Raw genomic sequence first — 11,987 nt, 5'->3', positions numbered from 1 at the left:
TAACTTTATAAAAATAACTCATTAGGACTGTTCAGTCTGATCGCTGTTTCAGAGTTTTGCAGGATTGCTGGTACCTTTTCTCGAAAAATGTCAAGCATGGTGTTTGTCTGATTAAGCAACAATCTCCTAGGCCAGTTGTGTAACTCCCATTGTCTCTCATCAATGATGACAAATATGTCCAATTGTTCAACCATCACTCTAAAATTACTCTCAATCTGGACTCTTACGTGTGGACATTACAATGTCAAAAGAGACAATCACAGATAGTAGGTCTCCAAATATCATAATGGACAAAGTATTTCTTAATAATCCTTCAATGCACATGTCCTCCATTGCACAGCTACAATTTCCCCCCAAATTCTTCTCATAATTGAAAGGTACCAAGAGGAAAATCATAAGTATTAGTATATCAAATATGCCAATATATGTGTATATTATCAAAAAACTACATGTTTTAAAAGACATGGATAAAACAATGATGAATTCATCTTGTAGTTCCTAGGGTGAAGTTTTGTTAACGTAAAAACATATCCTTTCAGTGCCACACAGATCGAGCAGAGTGGTGGTAGAAAAATGCGGGAAAACTTTAGTTAATTTTGATAAATCATGCCAGTCTCCCTGTTCAAAATATCGTCTGCTACAGAGCACGTGTAGAGTCAAGCATCAGACTGCTGCTTATTCTGATAACACTGCTAAGCCCTGCCCTCTTGCCATATATGTTTAATTGCTGTAGGGGTGTACATTTTTCTAGGTTACTCCCGGCCTTTAATAGTCTTTGGGGAAAGGAAATGATGTGAAACATAGTCTAATTTTGACTACACATTACTCCGTTTACCTGATCACGATATAGGGCTCATGACGGGTGTGAGCGGTCAACAGGGGATGCGTATTCCTCCTAGGCACCTGATCTTACCTATGGTATATCCAGAGGGTCTGTGTTTGCCCAACTCTCTATTTTGTATAATTTACAGGAGTTATGAGATTGATCACTGTACCTTATATTCACCTTCCAGAGAGATGTCTTGGTAAAACGTTGCATGCAGTAATCAAAGGTGATCATACCAGAGGTGTTGGTCATACCAGAGGTGGGATCAGGTACCCAGGAGGAGTAAGCATCCCCTGTTGACACCCGTGAGCCCTATATATCAATCGGGTAAACGGAGTAATCCGTTGTCAAATATAATGCAGTTATAGGTCTAATCAGTAACTAAAGACTACCAATACATAAAAGCAATCTACATTTTACCTTAACTGATCTAAGATGTGTTATTGTTAACACAATACATGTACTAACATCAGAGTACTAGAGTAGTGGGGGTATATACTTTATTATAATGATGTAAACAGGAAAGGATGTTGTTCGTTAGGTCATGAAAAAAGTGAAGATAACGAAGTGATCAATCTCATAACTCCTATAAAGTATATGAAATTAAAAGTAGGGCAAACACGGACCCTTGAACATAACAGATGAGTAAGCACCCCCTGTCGCTCCGTCACATCCGCCTTGAGCCCTATATCTTGATATCGATTTGAAACCTGACCATATCCAGTATAAACTCTTGGGTATCGACTTAGTTGAGAGATATAGACAGCATATGCAGGAATAATGGAATATTGCTATATGAATATTGAAAGTTGACTATAGAGAAGCTGAAGTCATCCAGGTTGTCATAAAGTCTAGTTGTTAGGTTGCTGTCAAGATATATCTCCAATAAAATATTCAAGTACGAAGTAGATTTAAAAGACTGTGGTGTCTTTTACATGTAAATGAAAGTGATTATTGTTAACAGTTAAAAACGTTGTCAATATAACTAAATGTCGAGTTGAAGGCCACCACAGATTTTGTATTCTGATATAGAAACATTTGAATGAATTCTATTTCGTAATAATATAAAAACAGGTCAGTTAATAAAGGAGCATAATTCGTGCCAATGGGAATTCCAACAGAATGTTGGAAGACTTGATCACCAATTACGACGAAGATATTCTCTATAAGGAACTCCAACATCTTTCTAATAACTTCAGAGTTCTGCATAGAATCAAGTCTAGATTTCTAAAACAAAAAAACAAAAAAAAAAACAAAACTTAAGTTTGGGATTTTATCGAGAAATCCAAGCCATAGTGATGTTCAACAAACTCATGTTTGAAATGAGTGATCACAATATATGAGTATGTCATTTTCCATTTTTATTCAAGAAGCAATTTTCTATGATGTCAAAAAGTCTACTCTTTAATTTATCGTTAGGAATTGTAATGTAAAACAGTGATCACGCTTTGATGCTTTTGATTTGAGAAGTAATGTTATGCGCTGTGTAGTTTTAGTAATTTAATACACTATCAATGTACATCTAGCAAAGTTATAATTAACACTATGACTTCATTTCGTCGCTTTCCTCGTCCATCCATGCGTGATGCAGTCGTCCCAGTCCGGCCAGAATTCCGCCTTCATGCGTTCACAGAAGCCACATAGATTAGGATATTCTGTAGAGCAATAGTTACACAAATTAGGATATTCTGTAGAGCAATAGTCACACAAATTAGGATATTCTGTAGAGCAATAGCCACACAAATTAGGATATTCTGTAGAGCAATAGTTACACAAATTAGGATATTCTGTAGAGCAATAGTCACACAAATTAGGATATTCTGTAGAGCAATAGTCACACAAATTAGGATATTCTGTAGAGCAATAGCCACACAAATTAGGATATTCTGTAGAGGAATAGTTACACAAATTAGGATATTCTGTAGAGCAATAGTCACACAAATTAGGATATTCTGTAGAGCAATAGCCACACAAATTAGGATATTCTGTAGAGCAATAACATTAATGTTATTTCTGTGAATTTATTCATGCATGACAAAAGTTAGCCATTAACTCAACTACCAAATAGATACCCTGTATAACAATAAACTGCAACCTATTAAATATACTATTACATCCACATGTAGAAATATACCTAAGTTTGTCATTTTAAAGCTCCATATATATATAATAGCGATATATGCTGTCATTACCTCCATTTAAAAATTCTCCTTTGTTATCAAAAACACAATTAAAAACATAAAGGATAACTTACTTTTAATGGATGTTTCTCCATATCCTCCAAAACTGTGCCAGTATAACTGAGCCAGCATTCCAAACACGGCACCGTCAGCTTGACACACCCTATCGCCAAGTAAGAATTTTTTATTTCCTGTAAAAGGTAAAATTCTATATGCAAACGACATGACGTCAATATACCCTACGCATTGTGTATCCGACTTACGACGTATGAAAATGTGAAGATAACGAGCAGTGATCACTCTCATAACCTCTATAAAGAATACACTAAGAATAGGGAAACACGTTCCACTGAGCAAACCAGCGGTGGGATCAGGTAACTAGGAGGAGTTGGCGTCCCCTGTTGATCGCCCACAACCAGCATGTACCCTATATATTGTTCAGGTAAACGGAGTAATCCGTAGTCAGAATTAGTATCTAAGGAACGGCACTGTACTACAACCGGTTTATCAGCGAAAAAGAAGTTTTCTTGAGAAACTAACAAGTAGTTTGATATATAAATGATATTATGTGTGGATTAATCGTGTATTTTATTCAATTTAAATCGTTCATTTCATAGTTGTGGAGGATGACGGAAACAGGACTTGGCCTGTTTTAATGTGGAAAACCATGTCCAAACAGCAAATAGACTTCACCCGTGTTCTATCAGACCGGGTTTATCTGCAGCGAAACAGAAGCGCTTAGAGAAACTAACAGGTAATTTTATATGTTAGTGAAATCATGTGGATATTAATCGTGTATTTCATTGATGAATATGTTCAGAAGTGGAGAATGACAGCAACCTTGCGGTCAGTGATACATGTATCTGTTTTAGTGCAACAGAATTATAATGTGCAGCAGTAAATGATTTTACAATGAATATTCCAGCAGGTAGATTTGGTCGTTAAAGGCGCCCCAGAATCCGACAGTGAGTATGATCATTGTAGTGTTGTTGAATGAAATAAACATTAAATATATTCATTTTAATCCTTTTATTCAAGTTCCTCGGTATGAAATACAAATTAAGACGAGTAATTAAAATCAGAAGTTTAGATAAATGGTATTAATCGACTTAATAAAGGTAAAATCTTATACCTATCTTGGTGTACATAAATGAGCATTGAAGTAAATTAAAATGCACATCTACGTTTTGCAAATATACCGGCAAATTCCCAACAGGAGTTATATGAAAGGTGAAGATAAGTAACAGTGATCAATCTCATAATTCCTATAAGCAATACCAAATAGTAAATTGGGCAAACACGGACCCCTCGATAAACTAGAGGTGGGATCAGGTGCCTTGGAGGAGTAAGCATCCCCTGTCGATCGATCACACATGCCGTGAGCCCTATATCTTGATCAGGTAAAGAGAGTTATCCGTAGTCAAAATCAATGTGCTAAGAATGGCCTAACAATCGGAATGAAACACGTTAGACAGCATTTGACCTAATGATAGGTTGTATTGGCAAACTAGATCGTTATAACGACCATAGCATTTGCAAAATGCTGACTTTAAACGAGACTGTTGGGATCCTTGCACCATCAACTTGTTTGTCAGTAGCCTGTTTCGATTTAAAAACTGATCATAAGCAGAATGCGTATCGAATCAGTTGAGAGATATACACACCATATGCAGATGATGATAGAATATTGCTACATAAATATGGGAAGTTGACGATGGTGAAGCTGAAATAATTCTACACTCATCCATTGGACATTGCACCACCTACAATGTATAATGTTTCAAGGGTCCCTGTTTGCTCTTTTCTGCATTTCGAATTATTTATAGGATTGATGAAATCGATCACTATATGTTAGCTTAACCTTTTTTACACATTGCAAATTACATCAAAGTGAATTTGTAAATACTTCAAATTCTAAACTTCTACCTAAAAACTTTGACAGAGCCGTTAGATCCTCGTGCATGACGTGATGAACTTCTTCCTCCGTGTGTCGGCCCACACCCTGGGCGTAGGTCTGTTTGTTGATCAAATTTCTTAACATCAGAGTTATGACCCATGGAAAATTAAACATTTTACTGATGTTAATTCCGTCTTTGGAAGAATAAACATATCGTTGTAATGCCAGTGTCCTGTAATTTTAACGAAACTTTCAAATGAACGTTGAAAGATGTGATTAACATAAAAGGGAGGATCACGGTATAAGGTTGGTTGGTTGTATAATGTTTAACGTCCCGCTAGAGAATATTTCACTCAGATGGAGACGTCATCACTGCCGGTGAAGGGCTGCAAAATTTAGGCCAATGATCGACTCTTACGGCCTTTGAGCAGGGAGGAGTCTTTATCGTGGCACAATATAACGAAAACTTACATGGTGTGCTCTAAATCAAACCGTTTTAAACTGATGACGTAGATTAGCAGTATTCCTTTATCATATAGGAATGCAAATTATTTATCGAGAAAATACTCTATTTGTATTGTAAATATACTTCTTCGTTGAGGTTTATTTTCAATGCGTTTATAGTACGAGTTTAAACCAATGGGAAAGGCAACCAACATACAGATAAATTACACATTTCTTTAATCTTGACATGGAGACTCCAAGAATATTTAAAATATTCTAAAGCATGATTATATAACCTCGTGGAAGGATTGCTAAAGTAGAAGAAGAGTAAGATTAGAAACACTGGATACAAGGATTATGAGACCCATACTAATAATGATGATAATAAATTATATTTAAAGTATCATAACTATTCTGTATTTTTGCCCTTTAATCAAGAGAATCTGTATTTATCTTGATTCGTGCAATTGTGTGTTGACTGAGTTCGATAATTTGTACCCATGGGGGAGTTTACCTGTATTCAACAGCCAGGTGAGGGTGCACAGTGAGTAGTTTTCAAGAATGATTAGGTTTTGTCTACACATTCAAAATATTTCAAAAGTATTTGCAATGTCTTTTCAAATGGTATTAGTTAGGAACTTATAAATACCATTCTTTGGGACACTTTCGAGCATGAAGAAAAAATTCCATACGTTTTCTAGATATCACTTTTGAAAATGATCTAGAAAACAGAGAATATGTGGTGGGCCTGGGCGATCAACAGATCAGACATGCTGAACTGTCCCTGTGGGTTTTTTTTGTTTCACATTAATCAAAATAAACGACGAGTTACATTGCTGGATGAGTCGCGTTGTGGCCGAAGACCGACAAGATGGTGAGTACATATTTTATACTATTTACATGAAGTCTTACTGATCGGGCAGATACGTCTGAGAGAGAGAGAGAGAGAGAGAGAGAGAGAGAGAGAGAGAGAGAGAACTAATTACATTGATATTCTATAAGCATGTTTGATCTGTTTCTGTTGATCGCCTTATGCATCAAAACTTTTGAGGTGTTTTCTTTTATATATTCAATATTCCATACCAATTGTGTTGATTGAAACACAAAGTTTAGAATACGCGACACATTGACGTTGAATTTTAACAATCAATGATTAATACACATTTATGCAACCAAGAAACTTGGACTTGGGGACAAAAATATATTGTTCCAGGTGTGAAACATGCCCTCGTAATGGGAATTGAATGATGATACATTCCAGATAATCTCTAAATAGTCAGTATATGTAACATGTCCAAAATCTAATACGTCAATAAGAAAGAAAATAACTGCTGTTCACTCGAGATCGTCGTCCATTTCAAACTGACATCTTTTTATAAGAGTAGCGAATGGACTGCTAAAGCTCTCTCAAGCATGAATAGCATACATGGCTTAGTGTTTAAAAGTATGGAACACTGTTGTCATCATTTTTAGTAAATATGAATTGGTTGGTTGGTTGTATATTGTTTAACGTTACGCCAAAGAATTTTTCACTCATATGAAGACGGGACCATTGCCGGTGAAGGGCTACACAAATGTAGACCTTTGTTCGGCGATTAGAATGTATAATAACATGTACAAAATCATATTATCTAATGTATAATAACATGTACAAAATCATATTATCTAATGTATAATAACATGTACAAAATCATATTATCTAATGTATAATAACATGTACAAAATCATATTATCTAATGTATAATAACATGTACAAAATCATATTCTCTAGATATGGAGAGGATTTATATATTTAGATTTATCAATTATCAGTACTTACCAGTACAAATGTTCATCCACCATTCTCTGTATAATCAGTACTTACCAATATAAATGTTTATCCACCATTCTCTGTATAATCAGTACTTACCAATATAAATGTTTATCCACCATTCTCTGTATAGTAAGTACTTACCAATATAAATGTTTATCCACCATTTTCTGTATAATCAGTACTTACCAATATAAATGTTCATCTACCATTATCTGTATAATCAGTATTTACCAATATAGATGTCCATCTACCATTCTCTGTATACCCATTACTCACCAATATAAATGTTCATCCACCATTCTTTGTATAGTCAATACTCACCAATATAAATGTTCATCCACCATTCTCTGAATAGCTAATGCTGCCGCACGGTCCTCCTCAGAGAAGCCTTCGTCCAGGCTAACATTAAATTTCCTATTGACGTACTGTATACAGAATTCAGAGTCTGCTATCTTCTCTCCATTAACTTCTATCCAGGTTAATTTTCCTTTAGAGCCTTTGTTAGATCCACTATCGTGCACATTCTTTAAAAACAGTCAGATTAATTATTTGAAATTTAATTGTGTTATCTTATCTTTGTGAATAAAAATATTTACAAAATATATCTTTTAAAAAATGAAATAATTTGCAATGATAGAAACAAATTGAAATATATGCACAGTTTTTGAAAAACAATATAATTTACAAATTGATTTAAGTTTTCGACTTTTTATACTTTAAGGAGTTATCTTCTTTTATTGCTACAATTGTACAGTTAATGCAAGCTAACAGATTAAGTATCTAAATATAGACACACACCGTGAATGTTTCTTTTACCCTTCAAATATGCAGAAAGAAAATTTGTACAGATATTTGAAAATTCAAAAATGTTTAACATGCCTTGTTTTTGTGTTTTATTTTTCATAAAGTAAGACCATCGAAATTGTCAAGCTTTAAGGGAGCAGTGATTAACCTCTTAATTCTATAAAGAATACAAAATGTAGTGTAAGTCATACTGGGACCCCTGGAAACACTAGACGTGGGATCCGGGAACTAAGAGTAAAGATATCCTGTCCACCGGTCACATACTTCGCGAGAGCTATATCATGATCAAGTAAACGGAGCAATACGTTATCAAAATCAGTCAAGATTATCTTTTTTCCAGAATTGAATTTGAAATAGGATGCATATCTAAATATGTTTATTATAGTACCCTGAACAAATTAAGATTTTTGTTTTAGAAATTCTATCATAAAACAATGTTAGTTGCAAACCATTGATAGACAACAGTTTGTCTGTAAAGTGTTGCGCATCCTCATGTAGTGTAGACTGAATGCTGATATTGTTGTTTGTTGTTGAGTCATAGTTAGTATTGTATACTAGCTTGAAAATACGGATGTATATTTAATTGCTGTTATAAAATTTAGAAATTCATTTCAAAATTAAGGATTATCTCCCTCATGCATAGCTCTTATCCTTGGACGAATTTGGCTCCACTTTTTTGGCACGCTGTTTTTGGCTATATTTAGCTCTAAAACTTCATAGTTATTTCGGATTTCAAACATTTTGGTTGAGCATCACTGAAGAGACATTATTTTTCGAAATGCGCATCTGGTGCATCAAAATTGGTACCGTATAAGTTTTACAATATGATTGATATTTCTGTTTGAGCATGTTGATCCAGGTAACTATTACATTCCAGTGATCCTTTATTTGAATTAGGCATATAAACAAAATATATATACAAATACCAAGTAAGGGAGTTTTGCCATCCTGAAATATGTTTCCAGCTTCAGGGTAAACGGTGTGATACTGGGTGCGTAGGGACCTCTACCGACCTGATGGTGGACAATCGTATTTGACGGGTAAACCTTCCTGTAGAAATATCGAAAGCGGTCAGTCTCAAGTTTCGATTCAGGTAAAAATGAAATGGAATAATATTACTATTCTGACATCATTGTATAAATATTTGCGGCAGTGTCGTGATAACCGAGGCTTCTTGTCACTAGTGTTGACACAGTAAAGGGCCTTACTGATCAAACATTGTGACACTCCGCCTAGTGCTGATAACGCCCGCATTGTGAGAGTCAAAAATTGTGACACTGCGCCCAGTGCTGATAACGCCCGCATTGTGAGAGTCAAAAATTGTGACACTGCGCCCAGTGCTGATAACTCCCGCATTGTGAGAGTCAAAAATTGTGACACTGCGCCTAGTGCTGATAACACCCTCATTGTGAGAGTCAAAAATTGTGACACTGCGCCTAGTGCTGATAACGCCCTCATTGTGAAAGTCAAAAATTGTGACACTGCGCCTAATGCTGATAACGCCCACGTTGTGAGAGGAAAGATCACAAAGGAGACATAAAACAACAGCAAGAACGAAACAGAAAAGAAGCGAAGAAATCTTGAATAACAGGCAAATGATACAAGTTTTAGTGATGCTTCTCTTCGGCTCAAATATTCACGATATAGGGTCATTTATGTGGGATACCCGGAGGAAAATTCCTTCCTTTATGACGTCATATTATGGTAATGATTCGTGATTGATTATAAAAATGGTAGATCACAAAGACTGAAAATCAGGAAGTGAGTCTAACAGAGAATGTTTGGGACAAGATGAAATGCAAAGTTCGATAGACATGTGATGAGGAGGGGAAATGGAGGTGAAATAAAGAACTTGTGAATATCACTAGGAATAAACGTTCCCATGAATTATGATTACTTAAAACTAGGAACCAGATATTTCTATAAGATAATGCTATCATATGATACCTTGATAACTATTTTCTACATGAATAAAAACATATTACAAGGCAAAGTTAACATGACATACAAGTAATTATAAGTCGATCCAGCTTAAAAACATGCACCGTGAAACTTAATCATCTTTCATGTTATCAGTTACTAAATAAATGAAACATAATAAAAAGTGTTTCGTGTATACTTCAAGTGTATGAAATCGTATCGAAAGAAAATTACATCAAATTCTGATTTGTGAATGCCATTAGGCTCTAGTGTTTCATACATTTTGACATGTTATACAACATGACACATCAGTTGTTTCAGTTTCTGTTTCAAATGTGTACCAATTTTCCCCCCCATAGAAATCGTGTTTATCTCTGGTTTGATATTGTCTAAATAGAAGGGCATTCTATAAACAAGATGTGTTTGTGAAACACAAATGCCCCCGATAATGGCCAATGTCACAAGGACAAATATATTGGTAGTTGGTACCAGTAGAAAGATTTTGTCACAAGAAATGCTCATGTGCAATATGAAAGCTCTAATATAAATTTACCATTTAGAATTTATGGACAATGTCAACTTTTTAAAAAGTAGGCCAAACTCCAAGGTCAATGTCACAGGTACCCACGGAAAGGTCTTGTCACAAGAAATACTCATGTGAAATATCAAAGCTCTAGCACTTATTGCTCAAAAGTTATTAGCGAGGGTAGCTCGCGTCGCGAAGCGACGCGACGAGCTCGCTCCAATGATTACGCAATTGAGTCACGTAATTTGCTCTTCATCAGCTGAAAAATGATAGGGACTACCCATAATGCCTCCGGAAAAATGTCGCCGTCACTGCGGTATACTTCATTGACAACCCCGTAGATAAAACAAATAAATGGTTTGGAAAGTACCACAAATGATTTTAAATTCCAAACAAGCTTTCCCATACCTTCGTATGTTTTGTTGTGGGTAACTGATTGATTTGAAAGAAAAAAATATCGCAGCTAATGATGACGTCACAATGCACTGTTTACATTAGCCTAGTACCCGAGGCCTTCCGAGTGCAAGCACCGCGTTATATTTGCCGCGTTAAATGAAATGCCGAAAGTCGTGTTGCAAGATGTCATGGGTCTTCGCTCGTCTCAACGGTCACACCGTATACATATTAGCAAGGTTTAAAGTTTTCGAAAGGTAGGTCAAACTCCAAGGTCACAGGTTCAAATATGTTGGTACCCATGGAAAGGTCTTCTCACAAGGAATACTCATGTGGAATATCATAGCTCTAGCACGTACTGTTCAAAAGTTATTAGCAAGGTTAAAATTTCAGACAAAATGACAGAATTACAGACAGGACAAAAGCAATGTATGCCCGTCGATCTTCAATCTCAGGGGCATAAAAATATTATATATTGCTTGCTTGGTTAGTTTGTTTGAGTTGAAGTACGTTTCATTGCAAATAATTTCCTCTTGCCTAATGACCACCAACTCTACTTGAATTACCGCAGGTTTAGACAACACCGTCTACAGCCACTTTGTGTAGTGTTTTATGTCCCATCAGATCCTTCGTACCATGCACAGAACTACAGTTCTTTTAAACGTCTCATACGAATGACCTGCAGCTTTCACTTCGGATGCTGAACATTTTGCAAAGATCACAAGACTTTCTACTCGCGAAGACGTGTGTTGAAGACAAGTACCGAAAGTCTGAGGCATTTAACCTGTACATAAATCGGAAAACTACTAAAGCTTCCACCGGTGTGTATAATTGTATATAAAGGATTCTGTTCTTACTTTACTCGCTTCCTCCCTCTCCTGATGACTGTAATTAGGACCACTCCCATAGAAGCAGTAATACAAATCACAAAGTTCGTTATTGCACCCATATTTCATTGGATACTTTAAAACAGTATTGCTTAATCACCTTGAAAAGTATGGATGATTGTCGGAGACATACGAAGAGGTCGATGTAGATAAGCCCAAAAGTATTTAATACGCAACTCGCTCACAAATGTGAGGCACTCATTCACAAATGTGAAGCAACAATGTTTAGCAAAAATTTGATTGCAATTAGCAGCAACAATAGACACTAGATACGAAATCAATTAATGCCCAAATGTA

The 11,987-nt window shown here is 35.7% G+C and overlaps 1 protein-coding gene across 2 annotated transcripts; it reads right to left on the bottom strand.

Annotated features, from left to right (window-relative positions):
* Window positions 1-2,311: 2,311 nt before the first annotated feature.
* LOC125668504 (failed axon connections homolog) lies at window positions 2,312-11,856 on the bottom strand. 2 transcript variants are annotated; one of them, XM_048902725.2, is made up of 6 exons: window positions 11,661-11,856; window positions 8,891-9,014; window positions 7,482-7,684; window positions 4,933-5,135; window positions 3,081-3,169; window positions 2,312-2,481 (listed from the first exon to the last, which is right to left on the bottom strand). In XM_048902725.2, exons 1-6 carry the CDS (start codon window positions 11,750-11,752, stop codon window positions 2,446-2,448), a joined length of 747 nt encoding a protein of 248 aa, XP_048758682.1. In that variant the 5' UTR covers window positions 11,753-11,856; the 3' UTR covers window positions 2,312-2,445. The 2 variants fall into 2 exon arrangements, with proteins under 2 accessions (XP_048758682.1, XP_048758681.1); XM_048902724.2 differs by having other exon boundaries at window positions 3,081-3,197; window positions 11,661-11,851.
* Between the last annotated feature and the right edge of the window lie 131 nt (window positions 11,857-11,987).

Source organism: Ostrea edulis, chromosome 4, assembly GCF_947568905.1.
Source record: "Ostrea edulis chromosome 4, xbOstEdul1.1, whole genome shotgun sequence".
Classification (NCBI taxonomy): Eukaryota; Metazoa; Mollusca; class Bivalvia; order Ostreida; family Ostreidae; genus Ostrea; species Ostrea edulis.
The sequence above is the reverse complement of the archived record's forward strand: the minus strand, read 5'-3'. Positions and strand labels throughout refer to the sequence as shown.

Excerpts from the sequence above, each read along its gene's own strand:
- LOC125668504 (XM_048902724.2), bottom strand. The coding sequence starts at position 11,752 with ATGGGTGCAATAACGAACTTTGTGATTTGTATTACTGCTTCTATGGGA. Across the intron at positions 9,015-11,660 it reads AGAGGGAGGAAGCGAGTAAA|GAAGGTTTACCCGTCAAATA; the intron begins GTAAGAACAGAA and ends ATATTTCTACAG. Across the intron at positions 7,685-8,890 it reads TGGCAAAACTCCCTTACTTG|AATGTGCACGATAGTGGATC; the intron begins GTATTTGTATAT and ends CTGTTTTTAAAG.